Source organism: Bombina bombina, chromosome 4 (assembly GCF_027579735.1).
Source record: "Bombina bombina isolate aBomBom1 chromosome 4, aBomBom1.pri, whole genome shotgun sequence".
Taxonomy (NCBI): domain Eukaryota; kingdom Metazoa; phylum Chordata; class Amphibia; order Anura; family Bombinatoridae; genus Bombina; species Bombina bombina.
The window spans coordinates 841385950-841409159 of NC_069502.1; the positions used below are offsets into that span (position 1 = coordinate 841385950).

Sequence of the window (23210 nt, forward strand, 5' to 3'; positions counted from 1 at the left end):
TTCTGAATTGAGCTGGAGGGGGACCCTTCTCTATGTTGTCTTAGTGGATGGATATTGTATAGTAATTCATAGAAATCACCACACATTAGCAATTGATAGGCCATCTGTATGTTTGGTACCATGTTGGTCAGATAACTCATACACATAGGATTTAAGTTTGGTACGGGAAGTAGCTCAAGCCAGGAGCTTCCCTGTCTTGTCACCCTGCTCAAAAAATTGCTGCCTAAGTAACAAGGCCTTTTTTTGATGTTCTCCTTGCAGGTAGTGCAAAATGGCTGTCCTTGCCTGGGTCAAGGTATTCTGTAGGGACTCATCCCTGGGTTGCTTTTTATGGACCAGCTCACCCTGGGCCACCTGGTGTAGTATTATCTTGTATTGTTCCTTTTTCTTTTTAGTTAAGTTAATTTTATATCTAATTAATTCGCCTCTGAGGACACATTTGTGCACCTCCCAAATTGTAGTGTTGCTCATGAATTCATCTGTATTGAGACGGAAGTATTCTAGGGTTTTTTGCAATTCTATTTTGAGCAGAGGGTTATCTAGCATCCAACCTCCACACATATGGAGTAATTGGGACATTTGGCCATAGAATCGAGCAACTGATTGGAGGATGATCCGAGCATGTTATTGATCTGATGTTACAAGTGGAAGACCTACAGGATCTGTGAATAGATAATCAATTCTTGTTTTCTTGTTTCTATGTGGATAGGATTAGAAGGTGAAGTTCCTAGCCTCTGGATGCAGCGTGCACCAAATGTCACGTAGGACTAGATCTCTTAGGGATCCCACAAGGCGTTTAATGACCTTGAAGGAAAAGCTGGAGATGCCATCAGACGTGTCAAGGGTAGGGTTCAATGATGCATTAAAATCTCCCCCCAGGAAAAGGATGCCTGTTTGCACTTCTAATAACTTACGTACAAAGTTTTTGAAAAAAGAATCCTGTGCCTGATTGGGAAAGTACACATTGGCTAGAGTTATTGGTCTACAGAAGAGCGAGCCAGCTGGAAAGGCATTTTGGAGTGGAAGAGTATGCCCACTCCATTTTTTCTTTGATGGGCCTGAGGCAAAGTAAGCATTCGGGTAATATCAATTGGACAACTTAGGTTCCTTAGATCTGGGGAAGTGTGTCTCCTGTATGTATATAATATCCCCCCGCTATTCTATGTAGATCTCAAGTAAATATGGAGCGCTTCCCAGGGCTATTAAGACCCTTGACATTAATAGATATGAGCTCCACCAGCTAATTCACTAATTGAAATATAAATATCAAATATACATTTGTAAATTAGTGCATCTTTATACTAAAAAAGAACTTACATATATTTAGGACTTATACCTCAGGGAGCATTCTGAGTTTAACGGTCAGCTGCAATCTAAGAAAACATAGTAACTAGTTATAACAAACTACATTTCACTCTTCTGTATCTAAAACATGAGTGTTATAAAATATGCATATGGTGATGAGATTTTGTATCTTATGTTTATAATCTATAGGTTTACAGCTGGTGTCTAGTCTCTAAGATCTCTTTGGTAATTCAGGCACCAAAGTCCACAAGTTTTTTTTATAACTGTCAGTGGTTAGGGGCTGTTATGATGTACCTTATTCTAGGCTGTGTGAATTATAATGTAAATATGTAGATGTTGTAGTGTATGGATAGGCGTAGATTATGCTGTGGCCTATATTCCTGTGCATATTTTGTTGTCCCCTTTTGCTCCTTCTGTGGCCTTTAAGAGATCTTTTCCTGTTCCAGCTGCTCATGCGGAGGTCTGGAATAGTGTCCCAAAGGTGGACAGTGCTATCTCCACATTGGCCAAGCATACTACTATACAGCTTGAGGACAGCACATCCTTTAAAGATCCCTTAGATAAATTGCTTGAGGGACACCTCAGGTGACTGTTTTATCAGTCTGGCACCCTGTTTCTTCCTGTAATGAGAATAGCTGCAGTCATGGGAGTGGCTAAATTCTGGTGTGACTCCTTAGAGAGTACATTACAGTAGAGACTCCTCTAGAGAAGATTCAGGATCATATTCAGTCTATGAAGCTGGCTAATGCCTTCATCAGGGATGCTATTCTCCAGATTTTTTGCATTAACGCTAAGAATGCCATCTTTGCGGTTCTATCCAGGAGGGCTCTGTAGCTTAAGTCTTGGTCTGCGGACAACGTTTCTAAGTCTTGCCTGTTATCCTTACCCTTTAAGGGCAAGTATCTGTTTGGTCTGGGCCTGGACTCCGTTATTGCTGCTGTTACAGATGGAAAAGGAGCTATCCTACCACAGGATAAGAAAACTAAGCCTGGGCCTTTCGTCCGAACAGGAACCAGAGAAGGGCGGAGACAGCATGATGGGTCTGTCCCCAACCTGGGAACAGGTCATATGTGGTCAGACTCTCCTCCTCCATGGGTACTGGATATTGTTCATCAGGGTTACAGAATAAGCCCAGAGAGAACGCTTCTTAATGTCAAGAGTATTGGGAATCCCTGTTAAAAGAGAGGCTCTGCTCCCTTGCATGGATGAGCTCCTCGCCATAGGAATAGTGGTTCCAGTTCCCCGAGCAGAAAGAGGAAAAGGGTTCTACTCCAACTTCTTTGTGGTTCCCAAAAATGAAGGCACGTTTTGCCCTATTTGGGATTTGAAGGGACTCAACAAATTTGTGAGGTTCCCCACCTTCAAGATGTAGACTATAAAGTCCATTCTTCTTTTAATTCAAGAGAGTCAGTTATGTCCACTATAGATCTAAAGAATGCTCATACCTTCATATTACGAGCCACAAGGATCATTAATATTTCCTTCAATTTGCCTTCCTAGACAATACTATGTTTGTTGTGCTTCCTTTCGGATTGGCTACAGCACCTCAAGTGTTCATCAAGGTACTGGGAGCTTTATTGGATGTGGTTCCTCTGCAGGTTATTGCAGTGTCTCTCTTGTGTCTCCAGGCAACCTAGAAAAGAGCTCTCTCATACCAGCTACAAGAGTAAACTTTCTGGACGCTCTGTTGAGAGAGAGTCTTACTTGGTGGCAATGCCAGGCCCAGTTCTTATACCCTTTGTACCTCCTGGGTAGTAATCACCACAGAGTCTGTCCGGTTGTGGGGCGGTGTGGGGTTCTGTGAGAGCTCAGGGAACCTGGTGTCTGGAGGAGGTTCCCCTCCTGATCAGCATTCTCAAGTTGAGGGCAATATACAATGCACTCCTAGCATTGACCTAATTGGGTTCCTCCCAGTTTATTCAATTTCGGATAACATCACGACTGTGGCCTACATCAACGATCAGGGTGGCACACGGAGTTATCTGGCGATGCAGTAGGTGTTCAGAATCCTGCTCTGGGTGGAGAGACATCAATGTCGGATTTCAGCTATCCACATCCAAGGTGTGGAGAATTGGGAAGTGGATTTCTTGAGCAGGCAGACACTTTACTCAGGGGAGTGGTCTCTGATTCAGGTTTTTCTAGAGAAAACTCACAGATGGGGGGTTCCAGATATAGCAAGGTCCAGAGAGCCCAGAGGCATAACTAGAAACCACAGGGCCCAGGTGCAAGAATCTAAGAAGGGGCCCCCCCCATCGCCCCTCCCCCCTCCAAAAAAAAGGTGAATTTAATACATTTTTTTTTACATTTAACACAGAAAAAAAATGTGAATCAGATTACATGTCTGCAAAAGGAGGTACCCTGTGCCCACAGTCTGTGAGATGGTCTGACCCCCTATTACTGTATATAGTGACACTGTTTAACCCCCCAGTACTGTATATAGTAAGTTAGTGACACAGTCTGTAATCTGCCAGTGAGATGGCTGGCCTGACCCTACCCACCCAGTACTTTATTAAGTGACCACAGTAGTCAGTGACATGGTCCATCCCCCATATTGTATATAGTGGTACTGTATAGTGATACTGTTTACCCCCTGCCCCCCCATGCTGTAGTAACAAGGTCTGAAATTTGCTGGTTCCACAAACATACACACATACATGCATAAATACACACACGGTCACTTACATACATACACACATAAACACCAATGGGTAAAACAGAAACACTAACCCCTGTAGTCATGTCACACTCACATGATATCAGTGCAGGCAGTGGTAGGTTAAAGTTTTTTATTTAAAAAAATATATATATAGAAAAAGAAAGAGCCTCAGACGGAGCTAGTGGATGCTCTAGTGGTTTTTGTGGAACTTCAACCTGGATCAAACAGAAAAGTATACAAAATATTCTAATAGCACCTACATGGCCATGTAGGACCTGGTATGCAGATCTAGTGAAATTATCGTCTGTTCCTCCTTGGCGGTGTCCTCTACGTCAGCATCTGCTTATTTAAGGACCGTTCCTCTACTAAAATCTAGATACTCTGAGGCTGACTGCCTGAAGATTGAAAAGTTGATTTTGGCTCAGAGAGGCTTCTCTGATAATTTGAATAATACTCTTAATTCAGGCTTGTAAGTGTCCTATTCTGTACTGCAGCTTTAATACAACTCCTCCTCATTAGATTTCCTTCTATGTCAGCTGTGTCAGACTTTCAAGCGTTGCTTGATTATTTTGCAAGTATTCCTTGCTGTTTATATTCATCTCCTCTAATTACTCTCTCTTTTAAGCGTTTTCTTATTTCTTCTGTTAAGTGTGATCAGTCCACGGGTCATCATTACTTCTGGGATATTAACTGCTCCCCTACAGGAAGTGCAAGAGGATTCACCCAGCAGAGTTGCTATATAGCTCCTCCCCTCTACGTCACCTCCAGTCATTCTCTTGCACCCAACGACTAGATAGGATGTGTGAGAGGACTATGGTGATATATTTAGTTTTTATATCTTCAATCAAAAGTTTGTTATTTTATAATAGCACCGGAGTGTGTTATTCCTTCTCTGGTAGAATTTGAAGAAGAATCTACCTGAGTTTTTTCTATGATTTTAGCCGGAGTAGTTAAGATCATATTGCTGTTTCTCGGCCATCTGAGGAGAGGTAAACTTCAGATCAGGGGGCAGCAGGCAGATTAATCTGCAAAGAGGTATGTAGCAGTTTATTATTTTCTGACATGGAATTGATGAGAAAATCCTGCCATACCGTTATAATGTAAACTCAGCCTTGAATGCAGTAGATGTAGCTGATATCAGGCTGTCATGTATGTATATTTTACACTTCAGTTTTCTGGGGAATGGTACTTCTCTGGTTTTTAGACTGTATACATAGACTTAACCTAATTTGCAGGGACTTGCAATAGGTTTTAAATGACAATTAATTATTGAGGTAAAACGTTTTTTTGCTGGCATGTAAAAACGTTTTTTTCTCTGAGGTACTGGGTGAAAAAATGTTTTGGGCACTATTTTTCCACTTGGCAATAGTTTTGATTTAAATTAGAGCAGTTCACTGATCCCTCTCACTGTTATGTGTGTGGGGGAGGGGCCGTTTTTGGCACTTTTACTATGCATCAAAAAAACTCAGTCAGAGGTTCATTTTCTTCCTGCATGATCCGGTTCATCTCTACAGAGTTCAGGGATCTCCAAAGCCTTTTTTGAGGGAAGTAATCATTACAGCAGAGCTGTGCTGATTGTATTGACTGTGATAAAAAAAAACAAAAAAAAAAAACGTTTATTTGTGTATTTTTTTCTGCTGCCTGGGTTAGTTATCATTGCTGAGGGGAACAATCCTTTGCTAAAACTGTATATTCTGACAAAGATTGATGCTATAACTTAATTATTTTAACTGTTATAATTTTTTTCTGTGCTTCTTAAAGGCACAGTTCGTTTTCATATTATTTGTAAATTACTTTGAAAAGTATTTCCAAGTTGCTGTTTATTTGCTAGTGTGTTAAACATGTCTGATTCAGAGGAATATCTCTGTGCTATATGTGTTAATGCCAAAGTGGAGCCCAATAGAAATTTATGTACTAAATGTATTGATGCTACTTTAAAAAACAGTCAATCTGTACAAATTGAACATATTTCACCAAACAACGAGGGGAGAGTTATGCCGACTAACTCGCCTCACGTGTCAGTACCTGCATCTCCCGCTCAGGAGGTGCGTGATATTGTAGCGCCGAGTACATCTGGGCGGCCATTACAAATCACATTACAAGATATGGCTACTGTTATGACTGAAGTTTTGGCTAAACTACCAGAACTAAGAGGTAAACGTGATCACTCTGGGGTGAGAACAGAGTGCGCTGATAATGCAAGGGCCATGTCTGATACTGCGTCACAATTTGCAGAACGTGAAGACGGAGAGCTTCATTCTGTGGGTGACGGTTCTGATCCAAATAAACTGGACTCAGACATTTCAAATTTTAAATTTAAGCTTGAGAACCTCCGTGTGTTACTAGGGGAGGTATTAGCGGCTCTGAATGATTGTAACACAGTTGCAATCCCAGAGAAAATGTGTAGGTTGGATAAATATTTTGCGGTACCGACGAGTACTGACGTTTTTCCTATACCTAAGAGACTTACTGACATTGTTACTAAGGAGTGGGATAGACCCGGTGTGCCTTTCTCACCCCCTCCTATATTCAGAAAGATGTTTCCAATAGACGCCGCCACACGGGACTTATGGCAAATGGTCCCTAAGGTGGAGGGAGCAGTTTCTACTTTAGCTAAGCGTACCACTATCCCAGTGGAGGATAGCTGTGCTTTTTCAGATCCAATGGATAAAAAATTAGAGGGTTACCTTAAGAAAATGTTTGTTCAACAAGGGTTTATATTGCAACCTCTTGCATGTATTGCGCCTGTCACGGCTGCAGCAGCATTTTGGTTTGAGTCTCTGGAAGAGACACTTCAATCATCCACACTAGATGACATCACACACAAACTTAAATTCCTTAAGTTAGCTAATTCATTTATTTCAGATGCCGTAGTACATTTAACTAAACTTGCGGCTAAAAATTCAGGATTCGCCATTCAGGCACGCAGAGCTCTGTGGCTGAAATCCTGGTCAGCTGATGTTACGTCTAAATCTAAATTGCTTAATATTCCTTTCAAAGGGCAGACCTTATTCGGGCCCGGCTTGAAAGAGGCTGCTTCCGGGTGGTGAATCGCCATAGAACAAGCCACTGAGCTGTTGTTCGTTCCTGGTAGAGCGCTTCTCTCTTCGTATGCAAATTATTATGACCCTGGGGAAGTCTCCCTATGGGTGATGGGGGAAACCAGACGTGGACTCCTTGCCCAGTGTGCTTAGAGGAATGTGGCTGCACCTCACTGACGAGGCCCATAGGAGGCCGAAACGATCGTCTGGGGTTGTCATGTTCCTTGTTCAGAGGAGAATTGCCTGGTATTTCGGGGCTGGACTGACCTTACTTGGCAGGATCAGACTGATATACTTCAGGAAAGTTTTCTTCTGTGAAAAGCACACTGGTCTAAAAGAGGCTGCTTCCGGGTGGTAAATCGCCATAGAACAAGCCACTGAGCTGTTGTTCGTTCCTGGTAGAGCGCTTCTCTCTTCGTATGCAAATTATTATGACCCTGGGGAAGTCTCCCTATGGGTGATGGGGGAAACCAGACGTGGACTCCTTGCCCAGTGTGCTTAGAGGAATGTGGCTGCACCTCACTGACGAGGCCCATAGGAGGCCGAAACGATCGTCTGGGGTTGTCATGTTCCTTGTTCAGAGGAGAATTGCCTGGTATTTCGGGGCTGGACTGACCTTACTTGGCAGGATCAGACTGATATACTTCAGGAAAGTTTTCTTCTGTGAAAAGCACACTGGTCTAAAAGAGGCTGCTTCCGGGTGGTAAATCGCCATAGAACAAGCCACTGAGCTGTTGTTCGTTCCTGGTAGAGCGCTTCTCTCTTCGTATGCAAATTATTATGACCCTGGGGAAGTCTCCCTATGGGTGATGGGGGAAACCAGACGTGGACTCCTTGCCCAGTGTGCTTAGAGGAATGTGGCTGCACCTCACTGACGAGGCCCATAGGAGGCCGAAACGATCGTCTGGGGTTGTCATGTTCCTTGTTCAGAGGAGAATTGCCTGGTATTTCGGGGCTGGACTGACCTTACTTGGCAGGATCAGACTGATATACTTCAGGAAAGTTTTCTTCTGTGAAAAGCACACTGGTCTAAAAGAGGCTGCTTCCGGGTGGTAAATCGCCATAGAACAAGCCACTGAGCTGTTGTTCGTTCCTGGTAGAGCGCTTCTCTCTTCGTATGCAAATTATTATGACCCTGGGGAAGTCTCCCTATGGGTGATGGGGGAAACCAGACGTGGACTCCTTGCCCAGTGTGCTTAGAGGAATGTGGCTGCACCTCACTGACGAGGCCCATAGGAGGCCGAAACGATCGTCTGGGGTTGTCATGTTCCTTGTTCAGAGGAGAATTGCCTGGTATTTCGGGGCTGGACTGACCTTACTTGGCAGGATCAGACTGATATACTTCAGGAAAGTTTTCTTCTGTGAAAAGCACACTGGTCTAAAAGAGGCTGCTTCCGGGTGGTAAATCGCCATAGAACAAGCCACTGAGCTGTTGTTCGTTCCTGGTAGAGCGCTTCTCTCTTCGTATGCAAATTATTATGACCCTGGGGAAGTCTCCCTATGGGTGATGGGGGAAACCAGACGTGGACTCCTTGCCCAGTGTGCTTAGAGGAATGTGGCTGCACCTCACTGACGAGGCCCATAGGAGGCCGAAACGATCGTCTGGGGTTGTCATGTTCCTTGTTCAGAGGAGAATTGCCTGGTATTTCGGGGCTGGACTGACCTTACTTGGCAGGATCAGACTGATATACTTCAGGAAAGTTTTCTTCTGTGAAAAGCACACTGGTCTAAAAGAGGCTGCTTCCGGGTGGTAAATCGCCATAGAACAAGCCACTGAGCTGTTGTTCGTTCCTGGTAGAGCGCTTCTCTCTTCGTATGCGAAAGAGATTATTGCTGACATTACAGGAGGTAAAGGTCATGCCCTGCCTCAGGACAAGGCCAAAGCCAAGGCTAGACAGTCCAATTTTCGTTCCTTTCGTAATTTCAAAGCAGGAGCAGCATCAACTTCCTCTGCACCAAAACAGGAAGGAGCTGTTGCTCGCTACAGACAAGGCTGGAAACCTAACCAGTCCTGGAACAGGGGCAAACAAGCCAGAAAACCTGCTGCTGCCCCTAAGACAGCATGAATTGAGGGCCCCCGATCCGGGACCGGATCTAGTGGGGGGCAGACTTTCCCTCTTCGCCCAGGCTTGGGCAAGAGATGTTCAGGATCCCTGGGCGTTAGAGATCATATCTCAGGGATACCTTCTGGACTTCAAATCCTCTCCCCCAAGAGGGAGATTTCATCTGTCAAGGTTGTCAACAAACCTAACAAAGAAGGAAGCGTTTCTACGCTGCGTACAAGATCTTTTATTAATGGGAGTGATCCATCCAGTTCCGCGGTTGGAACAAGGACAAGGGTTTTACTCAAATCTGTTTGTAGTTCCCAAGAAAGAGGGAACCTTCAGGCCAATCTTGGATTTAAAGATCCTAAACAAATTCCTAAGAGTTCCATCGTTCAAGATGGAAACTATTCGAACAATTTTGCCCATGATCCAAGAGGGTCAGTACATGACCACAGTGGATTTAAAGGATGCTTACCTTCACATACCGATTCACAGAAGTCATTACCGGTATCTAAGGTTTGCCTTTTTAGACAGGCATTACCAGTTTGTAGCTCTTCCATTCGGACTGGCTACGGCTCCAAGAATCTTCACAAAGGTTCTGGGCACTCTTCTGGCGGTACTAAGACCGCGAGGAATTTCAGTAGCTCCGTACTTAGACGACATACTGATACAAGCTTCAAGCTTTCAAACTGCCAAATCTCATACAGAGATAGTACTGGCATTTCTAAGGTCGCATGGATGGAAAGTGAACGAAGAGAAAAGTTCTCTCTTTCCACTCACAAGAGTTCCCTTCCTGGGGACTCTGATAGATTCTGTAGAAATGAAGATTTACCTGACAGAGGACAGGTTAACAAAACTTCAAAATGCATGCCGTGTCCTTCATTCCATTCAACACCCGTCAGTAGCTCAATGCATGGAGGTAATCGGACTAATGGTAGCAGCAATGGACATAGTTCCTTTTGCACGCCTGCATCTCAGACCACTGCAACTGTGCATGCTAAGTCAGTGGAATGGGGATTACTCAGATTTGTCCCCCACTCTAAATCTGAATCAAGAGACCAGAAATTCTCTTCTATGGTGGCTTTATCGGCCACATCTGTCCAGGGGAATGCCATTCAGCAGGCCAGACTGGTCAATTGTAACAACAGACGCCAGCCTACTAGGTTGGGGCGCTGTCTGGAATTCTCTGAAGGCTCAGGGACTATGGAATCAGGAGGAGAGTCTCCTTCCAATAAACATTCTGGAATTGAGAGCAGTCCTCAATGCTCTTCTGGCTTGGCCCCAGTTAACAACTCGGGGGTTCATCAGGTTCCAGTCGGACAACATCACGACTGTAGCTTATATCAACCATCAGGGAGGGACAAGAAGCTCCCTAGCAATGATGGAAGTATCGAAGATAATTCGCTGGGCAGAGTCTCACTCTTGCCACCTGTCTGCAATCCACATCCCGGGAGTGGAGAACTGGGAGGCGGATTTCTTAAGTCGTCAGACTTTTCATCCGGGGGAGTGGGAACTTCATCCAGAGGTCTTTGCCCAAATACTTCGACGTTGGGGCAAACCAGAGATAGATCTCATGGCGTCTCGACAGAACGCCAAGCTTCCGCGCTACGGGTCCAGATCCAGGGATCCGGGAGCGGTCCTGATAGATGCCTTGACAGCACCATGGACCTTCAGGATGGCTTATGTGTTTCCACCTTTCCCGATGCTTCCTCGATTGATTGCCAGAATCAAACAGGAGAAAGCATCAGTGATTCTAATAGCGCCTGCATGGCCACGCAGGACTTGGTATGCAGATCTGGTGGACATGTCATTCTGTCCACCTTGGTCGTTACCTCTGAAACAGGACCTTCTGATTCAGGGTCCTTTCAAACATCAAAATCTAACTTCTCTGAAGCTGACTGCTTGGAAATTGAACGCTTGATCTTATCAAAGCGTGGTTTTTCTGAGTCAGTTATTGATACCTTAATACAGGCTAGAAAGCCTGTTACCAGAAAGATTTACCATAAAATATGGCGTAAATACCTATATTGGTGCGAATCCAAAGGTTACTCTTGGAGTAAGGTTAGGATTCCTAGGATATTGTCTTTTCTACAAGAAGGTTTAGAAAAGGGGTTATCCGCTAGTTCCTTAAAGGGACAGATCTCAGCTCTGTCCATTCTGTTACACAAGCGTCTGTCAGAAGTTCCAGACGTTCAGGCTTTTTGTCAGGCTTTGGCCAGGATTAAACCTGTGTTTAAAGCTGTGGCTCCACCATGGAGTTTAAACCTTGTTCTTAACGTTTTACAGGGCGTTCCGTTTGAACCCCTTCATTCCATTGATATAAAGTTGTTATCTTGGAAAGTTCTATTTTTAATGGCTATTTCCTCGGCTCGAAGAGTCTCTGAGTTATCAGCCTTACATTGTGATTCTCCTTATTTGATTTTTCACTCGGATAAGGTAGTTCTGCGTACTAAACCTGGGTTCTTACCTAAGGTAGTCACTAACAGGAATATCAATCAGGAGATTGTTGTTCCATCCTTGTGCCCAAATCCTTCTTCGAGGAAGGAACGTCTTTTGCACAATCTCGATGTAGTTCGTGCCCTTAAATTTTATTTACAGGCAACTAAAGATTTTCGACAAACGTCTTCCCTGTTTGTCGTTTACTCTGGTCAGAGGAGAGGTCAAAAAGCTTCTGCTACCTCTCTCTCTTTTTGGCTTCGTAGCATAATTCGTTTAGCTTATGAGACTGCTGGACAGCAGCCTCCTGAAAGAATTACAGCTCATTCCACTAGAGCTGTGGCTTCCACTTGGGCCTTTAAGAATGAGGCCTCTGTTGAACAGATTTGCAAGGCTGCAACTTGGTCTTCGCTTCATACTTTTTACAAATTTTACAAATTTGACACTTTTGCTTCCTCGGAGGCTATTTTTGGGAGAAAGGTTCTTCAGGCAGTGGTTCCTTCTGTATAAAGAGCCTGCCTATCCCTCCCGTCATCCGTGTACTTTTGCTTTGGTATTGGTATCCCAGAAGTAATGATGACCCGTGGACTGATCACACTTAACAGAAGAAAACATAATTTATGCTTACCTGATAAATTCCTTTCTTCTGTAGTGTGATCAGTCCACGGCCCGCCCTGTTTTTTAAGGCAGGTAAATATTTTTTAAATTATACTCCAGTCACCACTACACCCTTGGCTTCTCCTTTCTCGTTGGTCCTTGGTCGAATGACTGGAGGTGACGTAGAGGGGAGGAGCTATATAGCAACTCTGCTGGGTGAATCCTCTTGCACTTCCTGTAGGGGAGCAGTTAATATCCCAGAAGTAATGATGACCCGTGGACTGATCACACTACAGAAGAAAGGAATTTATCAGGTAAGCATAAATTATGTTTTTTTGCTCTTTCTCCTGCCAGTCTCCTGAATTAGAACCTGGAGGTTCTATTTCAAAGGTTCTATTTTTGCTCATTGTGGATTTCCCGATTTTCTGTTTGTTACGTATCTAGTTTACAGAATTATTGCCTTTCAACCAACAGACTTTCTCTCTCCTGAAGCGGAAGCTGCTCTCTCCGTTTCTACAGAATAATTATCTCTGTATCCTCGGTGTGTTACCTGTCTTTCCAGCTGATCCCCTCACCTCTCCAAACTCGGCTCCAGGATTGCCTTGTGTTCCTCCTCTAGTCATTGCAGGCTTCCTCTCTGTCTCCACCCCAAACAATTCTGAACCTCCGTGTGAAGGGATCTCTCTGATCGTTAGCAGTAACCAACCGTTAAGGTGGATGCCGCTTTATGGGAACACTCTCCCTGCTGTTGTGAAGGAGCCTTCCTGTAATATCTCTAAGGAATCTTTGTATATATTTTTGCCTCAAAACAATTGTATGAATTGTGACTTATATTTTTTTACTCTGTGTTGCAACTAGAGATTTGTTTTCTGTTTTCTGTTTATTCCATCCTGAAATTCACTTATTGTCCTTTGTAACTTGCTTTTGATTTGCAGAGACTTTTATCTGCAAATTTAAAGCTATACAAACTGCTGATTCTGGATCTTTTCACACCTTTAGTTATTGTTTTAATGATGTGTTCTAAATCAGCTACACACCTGATTATTAATTTAGATGTATAAATTTATATGAGGAATCTTAACTTAGTTAGTCTAGGTTTATCATTACATAATAATCAAGCCAATTTTTCTACATTATATAGTCATAATGGACCAATTTGAGGTATCACACCACATATCAAACCTTAATCAAAAGGTGGACTTTTTGTCTCACTGTATAACTGAATTACAGAAGGAGAATCATTCTCTGAAGGGTCTGATTACTGACTTTATGATGGCAAAAAATGCTGAAATACCTGAACCTTTAATAAATCCCCCTATGATATTTTTTGGAACACGTTCCGACTTCAGAGAGTTTAAAACTTCTTGCCTAATGTTTTTTGTTCTAAAATCTAAGACCTACGCATCAGACAGAACCAAGGTCTGCACTTTAATTTCATTTTTAAAAGGAGAACCCAGAATATGGGCAAATCTTTTTTTGAAAATAACGTTGCTACTCTCAATTCTGTTGATAACTTCTTTGCCACTATGGCAACATTGTATGAAGATGCAAACAAACAGCTCACTGCTGAAAATAACCTGCTATCCCTTAGGCTGGGAAGGAGACCTGTTTAAGATTATATAGCCAAATTCCAAATGTGGTCTATAGATTCTGAATGGAATCAGTTAAGTTTAAAAAATCAGTTTCAGATTGGGTTATCAGGTGTTCTTAAAGATGAACTCTCCCGAATTGAAATGCCAGACTCACTGGAAGCATTAATTAAGATTTGTATATACATGGACTGAAAGTACCGTGAAAGAAAGGCAGAGAAAACACATACTGATTGTATACCTAGAAGGAATTCATATCCAAGTCAAAGATAAGACCCCATGTACAGTAGTTCCTATGGACATAGGAAGTGTGAAAGGACCATATGAAACCTGTCGGGTTATTGAGACCTCTGCCCATTCCAGATGTACCTTGGTCAACCATCTCAATGGATTTTATTGTCAACTTACCACTATCAAATTCCTACAATACTATCTTGGTTGTAGTCGATCACTTTACATTTTATACCACTTAAAGGTCTACCTACTGCCCTAAAGACAGCAGAATTTTTTATTCAGAAAATTGTGAGATTATATGGATTACCCAACATATTTATAACAGACAGAGGTACACAATTTACTTCTAAATTTTGGAAACAACTATGTTGTCTCCTTAAGATTGGCTCTAGATTGTCCACAGCTTATCATCCTCAGACAAATGGGCTCACTGAACGAGTTAACCAGACTTTAGAGCAGTATCTTAGGTGTTATATCTCACATCTGCAGGACGATTGGCACCAGCTACTACCTATGGCTGAGTTTTCATATAATAATTCCATAAATTCTTCTAACCATGTATCCCCTTTTCTATGCAGCTTATGGGTTCCACCCAAATAATGTAACAAATTTGCCACTCTAATCTAATTGTCTAGCTGCATTGGACTTTTCAAAAAAAAATTCAAACTTCTTTTCAGATTTTAAAGAGGAATCTTACACACACACCAAGAAACAGCAAAAGATTTACTACGATAAACAACATCGACCATCACCAACTTATCACGTATCAGATATGGTATGGCTCTCCACTAAAATTTACGTTTGAACGTACCTTCTAAAAAACTTGGTAACCAGTATATTGGACCTTTTCCTGTCATGAGTCCTTATCCAAGCACAGTTAACCTAAGGTTTCCAACCTCTTATAACATTCATCCTATGTTTCATATGTCTTTATTGAAACCTTACATCAAGAATACCTTCCCAGGAAAAGCCCAAACCTTCGGATCTCTGATTCTTGTGGATAATCAGGAGAAAAATGAGGTGGAAAGTATCTTTGATTCTAGAAGAAGAAGGGGACATTTACAGTATCCGATTCACTGGCAGAGCTATGGTACAGAGGAGGACTCTTGGATTCTGCTCACTGATTTACATGCTCAGAAACTATTGAGAGCTTTTCATAAACGTTATCCTCATAAACCTCATGACTGAATCCTCAGGGAGGATTATTTGTGGTGGAGATACCTCTACTAAAATCTAGATACTCTGAGGCTGACTGCCTGGAGATTGAAAAGTTGATTTTGGCTCAGAGAGGCTTCTCTGATAATGTGAATAATACTCTTATTCAGGCTTGTAAGTGTCCTATTCTGTACTGCAGCTTTAATTAAACTCCTCCTCATTAGATTTCCTTCTATATCATCTGTGTCAGACGTTCGAGCATTGCTTGATTAGTTTGCAAGTATTCCATGCTGTTTATATTCAGCTCCTTTAATTACTCTCTCTGTTGAGCATTTTCTTATTTTTTGCTCTTTCTCCTGCCAGTCTCCTGAATTAGAACCTGGAGGTTCTATTTCGAGGGTTCTATTTTTGCTCATTGTGGATTTCCAGATTTTGTGTTTGTTACGTATCTAGTTACAGCATTATTGCCTTTCAACCAATGGATTTCTCTCTGCTGCTCTCTCCATTTCTACAGAATAATCTTAAGATAACTCTGTATTCTGGGTGTGTTACTTGTCTTTCCAGTTGATCCAATCACCTCTCCGAACTCCGCTTCAGGATTGCCTTGTGTCTCCTCCTCTCGCCATTGCAGGCTTCCTCTCTGTTTTTGCCCCAAACAATTCTGAACCTCCATGTGAACGGATCTCTCTGATCGTCAGCAGTAACTGGTAAGGTGGATGCCATTTCATGGGAACACTCTCTCTCTGCTGTGGTTAAGGAGCCTTCCTGTAATATCTCTAAGGGATCTTTGTATATATTTTTGCCTCAAAACACTTGTATGAATTGTGACTTATATTTTTTACTCTGTGTTGCAACTAGAGATTCGTTTTCTGTTCTCTGTTTATTCCATCCTGAAATTCACTCATTGTCCTTTGTAACTTGCTTTAGATTTAGAGAGACTTTTATCTGCAAATTTAAAGCTATACAAACTGCTGATTCGGCAGCTTTTCACAACTTTAGTTATTGTTTTAATGGTGTGTTCTAAATCAGCTACACACCTGATTATTAATTCAGATGTATAGATTTATATGAGGAATTTTAACTTAGTTAGTCTAGGTTTATCATTACAGTAAGCCGGTCGCCAGACACATCTACTACAAGGTCTGGAGAACTTACCTTCACTGATGTGACCAGCAAGGTTATTCTTGGCATAGAGTGAAGACTCTGGGTATCCTTTAGTCTCTCCAGGAGGGCCTGGAGAAAGGCCTGTCAGCCAGTTCCATCAAGGGTCATATTTCTGCCCTTTTGGTTCTGTTTCACAAAAAGTTGGCTAGTTTACCAGATGTTCAAGAGTATGTTTAAGCTTTGGCCCGAATCTGATTTGAGCCTCTGTGTTGATATCAAGTTACTCACTTAGAAGGTGGTTTTCCTATTGGCTGTTTCTTCTGCTCTGAGGGTATCAGAACTTTCAGCTTTGATGTGTGATCCTCTGTATGTGGTATTTCATCGGGATAAGGCTGTGTTGAGAACAATCAATCATGAAAGTCCAGCTCACACTGTTATTAGATGGGTGCACGCTATAGCTAGGCACTGCACAGCCCAGCAAAAAAAATTCCAAAGCAAAAAATGAATAGCAGCACTCCAATAAAGTTATCTTCAAACTTTTATTGCATATCCAGGAGTACAAAAAGACAGCAACGTTTCGGACTACATGTCCTTCATCATGCCATACATACATCACTTCCTCCACCTCCTTATATACCCCTTAGGACACACCCACACACAATATAATTAACTCTTTCCAAACTCCTAATACTATTCTTACTTCTGCATATGTGGGTATCCTAATTGTTAAATGTCAAAATTACTAAACTAATTACCAATTCACCTATATATAACATAAAAAGGTGAAAAATACACAGAATTTCTTGAATGCATCAACAATATTTAGAAAGTATTCTATTTAAAGAAAAAAGCCATACTTAAATATGTTAATTTCAATTGCAGTTTTCTTATATCATTACTTTTTTCTTTTTTCATAACATCACCACACATTCTCAAGGTCTGGGTGACATCTAACTTCATATACAACACTAATTATACAAGAAAAGAGAGACAAAGATAGAGATTAGTTAATTACAAATTCAAAGAGAAACAAATTTTAAAGAAATACAGATAAATCATAATCCTTATTCATACCAAATGGAACTAATGAATTCAAAGTAAAAATCCAAAAAGCCTTTCTCTGTTTCAAATGCTGTTCCCTATCCCCCCCTCGTCTACCAGGGGGAACATGTTCAAGAATTTGAAATCTAAGTTGGCTCACCCCATGTTGGGCTTCTAGAAAATGAGTGGCTACAGGCGATTTTAGGTTCTTTTTCCTGATGTTTGATTTATGCTCAGTGATTCTATCATGTACCCTACGGGTCGTCTCCCCTAAATAGATCAAACCACATGGGCATTTAAGGAGATAGATGGCATACTCTGTATTACATGTTAAAAAATCTTTGATCCAAAATTTCTTTCCTGACTGTGGATGTACAAAAGTGGGTCCCTTAATCATACTATTACAATGGAAGCACCCAAGACATGGGTAACAACCCAAATTTTTACTTGTGATGTACTTCTGCTTTTCACTTTTAGTACTCCCAATGTCTGCCTTTACCAAGGTATCTCTTAAGTTCATACCCCTTCTATACGTAGGCATAGGTGTCTTCTGGAATTCTGGTATGTCTGAATTACAATTTGCTAAAATATGCCAATGTCTACAAATTATCTTATGAATTTGTATACTTATTTCATTATATTTGGAGACAAAAACAAGTTTGTCCCCATTCCTCTCTTTAATTTTCACCTGAGGTTTTAACAGACTCTCTCTTGTCATCTCAAGTGTCTTATCAATTTCCCTGTGGATCAACTTTTCATCATATCCTCGGTCTAAAAAGAGATCTCCCATCTCCCTAAGCCTTTTTTCACTTAATTCGTCTTCTGACACAATGCGGCATACCCGCATCAACTGGCTTTTTGGTAGGGAGTTCTTTAGAGACTGAGGATGTGCACTGCTCGCTAATAAAAGATCATTCCTGTCAGTCTCTTTCTTATACAGATCTATCCTGATTCTGTCTTTATCTTTGAAAACCAAAGTATCTAAAAAAGCCACACTTTCCTCACTGTAAACCAGGGTAAACTTGATATTCCTAGTAGACAGATTTAGTGTATCCACAAACTGCAATAGGCTTCCAATGTCGCCCAGCCATATGCCAAACACATCATCAATATAGCGCCACCAAGTGGCGCCATACTGTTTAAACAATTCATTACTGTAGACAAGTTTTTCTTCATATATACTCATATATATGTTGGCATATGTAGGGGCAACATTGGAGCCCATTGCTGTACCTTGCTTCTGAATGTAAAACTGGTCCTGAAATAAAAAGTAATTGTAACGAAGTATAATGTCTAACAATTCCAAGACAAAATGTTTCTCCTCTCCAGTAAACAAATTCGAATCTGTAATCATTTTATCCACTGCCCCCACACCCCCATCATGACTGATGGAGGTATATAGGCTGGACACATCCATACTAAAAAGTATACATTTATCCAGAGGTACAGAGATATCCTCCAATTTATTTAGGAAATCCCCAGTATCCCTGATGAATGATTGGGACTCCACCCGAGAACACACTGTCCACACCTGCCACAATTGGACGACCAGGTGGTCTCATCAAATTTTTATGGATTTTTGGTAGTGTATATAAGACAGGTGTTCTCGGGTGCCTGTTAATCAAAAATTCTTTTTCTTCTTGCCCAATAATGCCTTTTTGAATAGCAACATCAATGCACTTATTTAATTCCTTCTCAATGATAAACACAGGATTATACGCAATAGGTAAATAAATATCCTTATCAGACAATTGGCGTAATATTTCTGAAACATAATCCCCTTTGTTCTGCAACACAGTGCCTCCGCCCTTATCCGCAGATTTAATTATTAATAGTTTGTTATTTTTAATATTCACCAAACTATCTCTCTCCTTTCTGGAGAAATTGGAAACCCTGTGTTTAAATTTAAATCTGGTGCTATCCTTCTTTTTGGATTTTTACTTTGAATTCATTAGTTCCATTTGGTATGAATAAGGATTATGATTTATCTGTATTTCTTTAAAATTTGTTTCTCTTTGAATTTGTAATTAACTAATCTCTATCTTTGTCTCTCTTTTCTTGTATAATTAGTGTTGTATATGAAGTTAGATGTCACCCAGACCTTGAGAATGTGTGGTGATGTTATGAAAAAAAGAAAAAAAGAAAAAAGTAATGATATAAGAAAACTGCAACTGAAATTAACATATTTAAGTATGGCTTTTTTCTTTAAATAGAATACTTTCTAAATATTGTTGGTGCATTCAAGAAATTCTGTGTATTTTTCACCTTTTTATGTTATATATAGGTGAATTGGTAATTAGTTTAGTAATTTTGACATTTAACAATTAGGATACCCACGTATGCAGAAGTAAGAATAGTATTAGGAGTTTGGAAAGAGTTAATTATATTGTGTGTGGGTGTGTCCTAAGGGGTATATAAGGAGGTGGAGGAAGTGATGTATGTATGGCATGATGAAGGACATGTAGTCCGAAACGTTGCTGTCTTTTTGTACTCCTGGATATGCAATAAAAGTTTGAAGATAACTTTATTGGAGTGCTGCTATTCATTTTTTGTTTTGTGTTGAGAACAAAACAGGGCTTTCTACCTAAGGTGATGAATACTCATAAAATCAATCAGCAGATTGTGGTTCCTTCTCTTTGTCCCAATTCGTCTTCCTCCAAGGAGAGACTGTTGCACAATCTGGATGTGGTCAGAGCGTTGAAGTTCTACTTTCACACTACTAAAGATTTTCATCAATATTCTTCCTTATTCATTCTGTATACCAGCAAGCGCAAAGGGCAGAAGGCCTCTGCTGTTACTATTTCCTTTTGGCTGAGAAGTCTGATTAGTACGGCTTACAGGGAGGCAGGTTAGGGTCCTCCTTCAAAAATCATGGCACATTCTACCCGTGCAGTGTCTTTTACTTGGGCTTTCAAGAATGAGGTGTCATTTGAACAGATCTGTAAGGCCGCAAAGTGATCTTCCTTGCACACTTTCACGAACTTCTATAAGTTTGATGTTTTTGCCTCGCTGAAGGCATCTTTTGGGGAGGAGGGTTCTTCAAGCAGTGGTGCCTAGTACTTAGGACTTCCTTCACTACCTTTCCCTACCAAACATTTGTGAACTACACAGCTTGGATATTTGTTTCCCATAGTTTATGAATGTTCTCATGGACTTGTACTGCCAATTGAAGGAAAATATAAATTATTCTTACCTTATAATTTAATTTCCTTCTTGGCAGTGAGAGTCCACAACCCCACCTGAATTTTTTTGTAGTGGCGGAAGTAGTTTTTTTGCACCTCTGTATACTGTGTATCTCTCTTTACTTTTCCTGAACTCCTGGAGGGTAAGGGAAGTGGGGGATATATTTATAGTCTTGTTTGGGGTGTCTTTGCCTCCTTCTGGTGGGCAAGAATAGTATTTCCCATAGGTTATGTATGTTCTCGTGGACTCTCACTGCCAAGAAGGAAATGAAATTATCAGGTAAGAATTTTTTTTATTTTAGTTTGTTATAAAGAAATTATTGTTTACAATAGTATGTTTTCTTATGATTTAAAATTGAGTAATATTTGTGGAAACAGACTAAGGCCCTGATATTCAAAACCTCACCACTCAGGCAAGTTATTCTAAGAAGTCTCATCGGTACAGCAAAGCCCTTAAAAAAAATTAAACAAATTTTATCTTGAGAAATGTTTATGCTGCCATGTAGTGTTCTTTATGTGAAACAGAGACTCCTACATTACAATACAAGATCTAAAAAAAACAAAGATTTTACGTGATTTCTCTCCATGCCAGCAAGGTTTTGAATATCAGGCCTATAGACTTATGAAACTTTGTTTTAAATCTATAATGTCTGGGGAAAGTATAGGTGACAGGTGCTCTTTCACCTTAACAGTAGACAATAATTTAAAACAGTAATTGCTTTATTTAACCTTTCCCAATTAGTGGCACTAATTATGTTATGAAAAAATGATTGTGTCTTCAATAAATAACAATGTTCCTATTGCATTTCTTTCACAGATTTTGTTGATCCTAATCATGGCCAGAGTGCTGATACTTCTTTAAGTAATTTTCAAAATTTTAAATTAAATCGTATTTTTCATCAGAAAATGCATACAGGAGAGAAAGCATTTACATGTTCTGACTGTGGGAAATGTTTTAATCGGAAATCAAATCTTACTACTCATCAGAAAATTCATACAGGAGAAAGGGTGTTTTCATGTTCTGACTGTGGGAAAAGTTTTACTCAAAAAGCAAGTCTTATAACTCATCAGAAAATTCATACAGGAGAGAAAGCATTTTCATGTTCTGACTGTGGGAAAAGTTTTACTCAGAAAGCAAGTCTTACAACTCATCAGAAAATTCATACAGGAGAGAAAGCATATACATGTTTGGACTGTGGGAAATGTTTCACTGTAAAATCACATCTTGTCAACCATCAGACAATTCATACAGGAGAGAAAGCATTTACATGTTCTTACTGTGGGAAATGTTTTTATCGGAAATCACATCTTATTACTCATCAAAAAATGCATACAGGAGAAAAAGCATTTACATGTTCTGAATGTGGAAAAAGTTTTACTCAGAAAGTAAGTCTTACTACTCATCAGAAAATTCATACAGGAGACAAAGCATTTTCATGTTCTGAATGTGGGAAAAGTTTTACTCAGAAAGCAAGTCTTAATACTCATCAGAAAATACATACAGGAGAAAAAGCATTTTCATGTTCTGAATGTGGGAACAGTTTTACTGTTAAATCAAATCTTATTAACCATCAGAAAATTCATACGGGAGAGAAAGCATTTTCATGTTCTGTATGTGGAAAAAGTTTTACTCAGAAAGCAAGTCTTACTACTCATCAGAAAATTCATACAGGAGAAAAAGCATTTTCATGTTCTGAATGTGGGAAAAGTTTTATTGTTAAATCACATCTTGCTAACCATCGCAAAATTCACACAGAAGAGAAAGCATATACATGTTTGGACTGTGGGAAATGTTTTAGTCTGAAATCATATCTTCTTATTCATCAGAAAATTCATATAGGAGAGAAAGCTTTTTCATGTTCTGGATGTGGGAAATGTTTTACTCAGAAATCATATCTTATTAAGCATCAGAAAATTCATACAGGAGAGAAAATATTTTCATGTTCTGAATGTAGAAAATGTTTTCTCGTAAAATCGGATCTTAATAAACATATGAAAATTCATACAGGAGAAAAAGCATTTTCATGTTCTGAATGTGGAAAATGTTTTACTCAGAAAGCAAGTCTTACTACTCATCAGAAAATTCATACAGGAGAAAAGGCATTTGCATGTTCTGACTGTGGTAGACGTTTTACTCTGAAATCACATCTTATTAAGCATCAAAAAATACATACAGGAGAGAAAGCGTTTTCATGTTGTGGATGTGGGAAACGGTTTACCCAGAAATCACATCTTATTAGACATCAGGTGATCCATACAGGTGACAAAACATTTTCATGTTCTGAATGTGGGAAATGTTTTTTCCAAAAATCACATCTTATTAGACATCTGAAAATCCATACAGGGGAGAAAGCATTTAATGTTTTTAATGAGGAAAATATTTTCTCTTAAAATTGGTTCTTAAAGGGACAGTAAAGTCAAAATTAAACTTTCATGATTCAGATAGAACCTACAATTTTTAAACAATTTTCCAGTTTGCATTTTTTTAGCACATTTGCTTCATTCTCTTGGTATCTTTTATTGAAGAGTAAAACAAGGTAGGCTTAGGAGTGTGCACATGTCTTTAGTACTCTATGGCAGCAGAGTTTGCAACATTATTTGTAGCTTTGTTATATGTTGCAAAAACACTTCTGCCATAGAGTACTAAAGACACGTGCACACTCCTGATACCAAGAGAACAATGCAAATTTGATAACAGAAGTAAATTTGAAAGTTGTTTAAAATTGCATGCTCTATCTGAATCATGAATTTTAATTTTGACTTTACTGTCCCTTTAATAATCATTTGACAATTCAGACAGGAGGCTGGGAGGGTAAAAATATGTT

General features: G+C 40.3%; 1 protein-coding gene across 1 annotated transcript in view; it reads left to right on the forward strand.

Moving 5' to 3' along the window:
* Positions 1–22949, forward strand: part of LOC128657234 (gastrula zinc finger protein XlCGF57.1-like) — a 121683-nt gene extending 98734 nt beyond the window's left edge. The window contains exon 6 of the mRNA XM_053711499.1: positions 21203–22949. Within this exon, the coding sequence (XP_053567474.1) occupies positions 21292–22776 (1485 nt within the window). The 5' untranslated portion in view covers positions 21203–21291 and the 3' untranslated portion in view covers positions 22777–22949. The remainder of the gene's footprint in view (positions 1–21202) is intronic.
* The last annotated feature ends 261 nt before the right edge of the window (positions 22950–23210 follow it).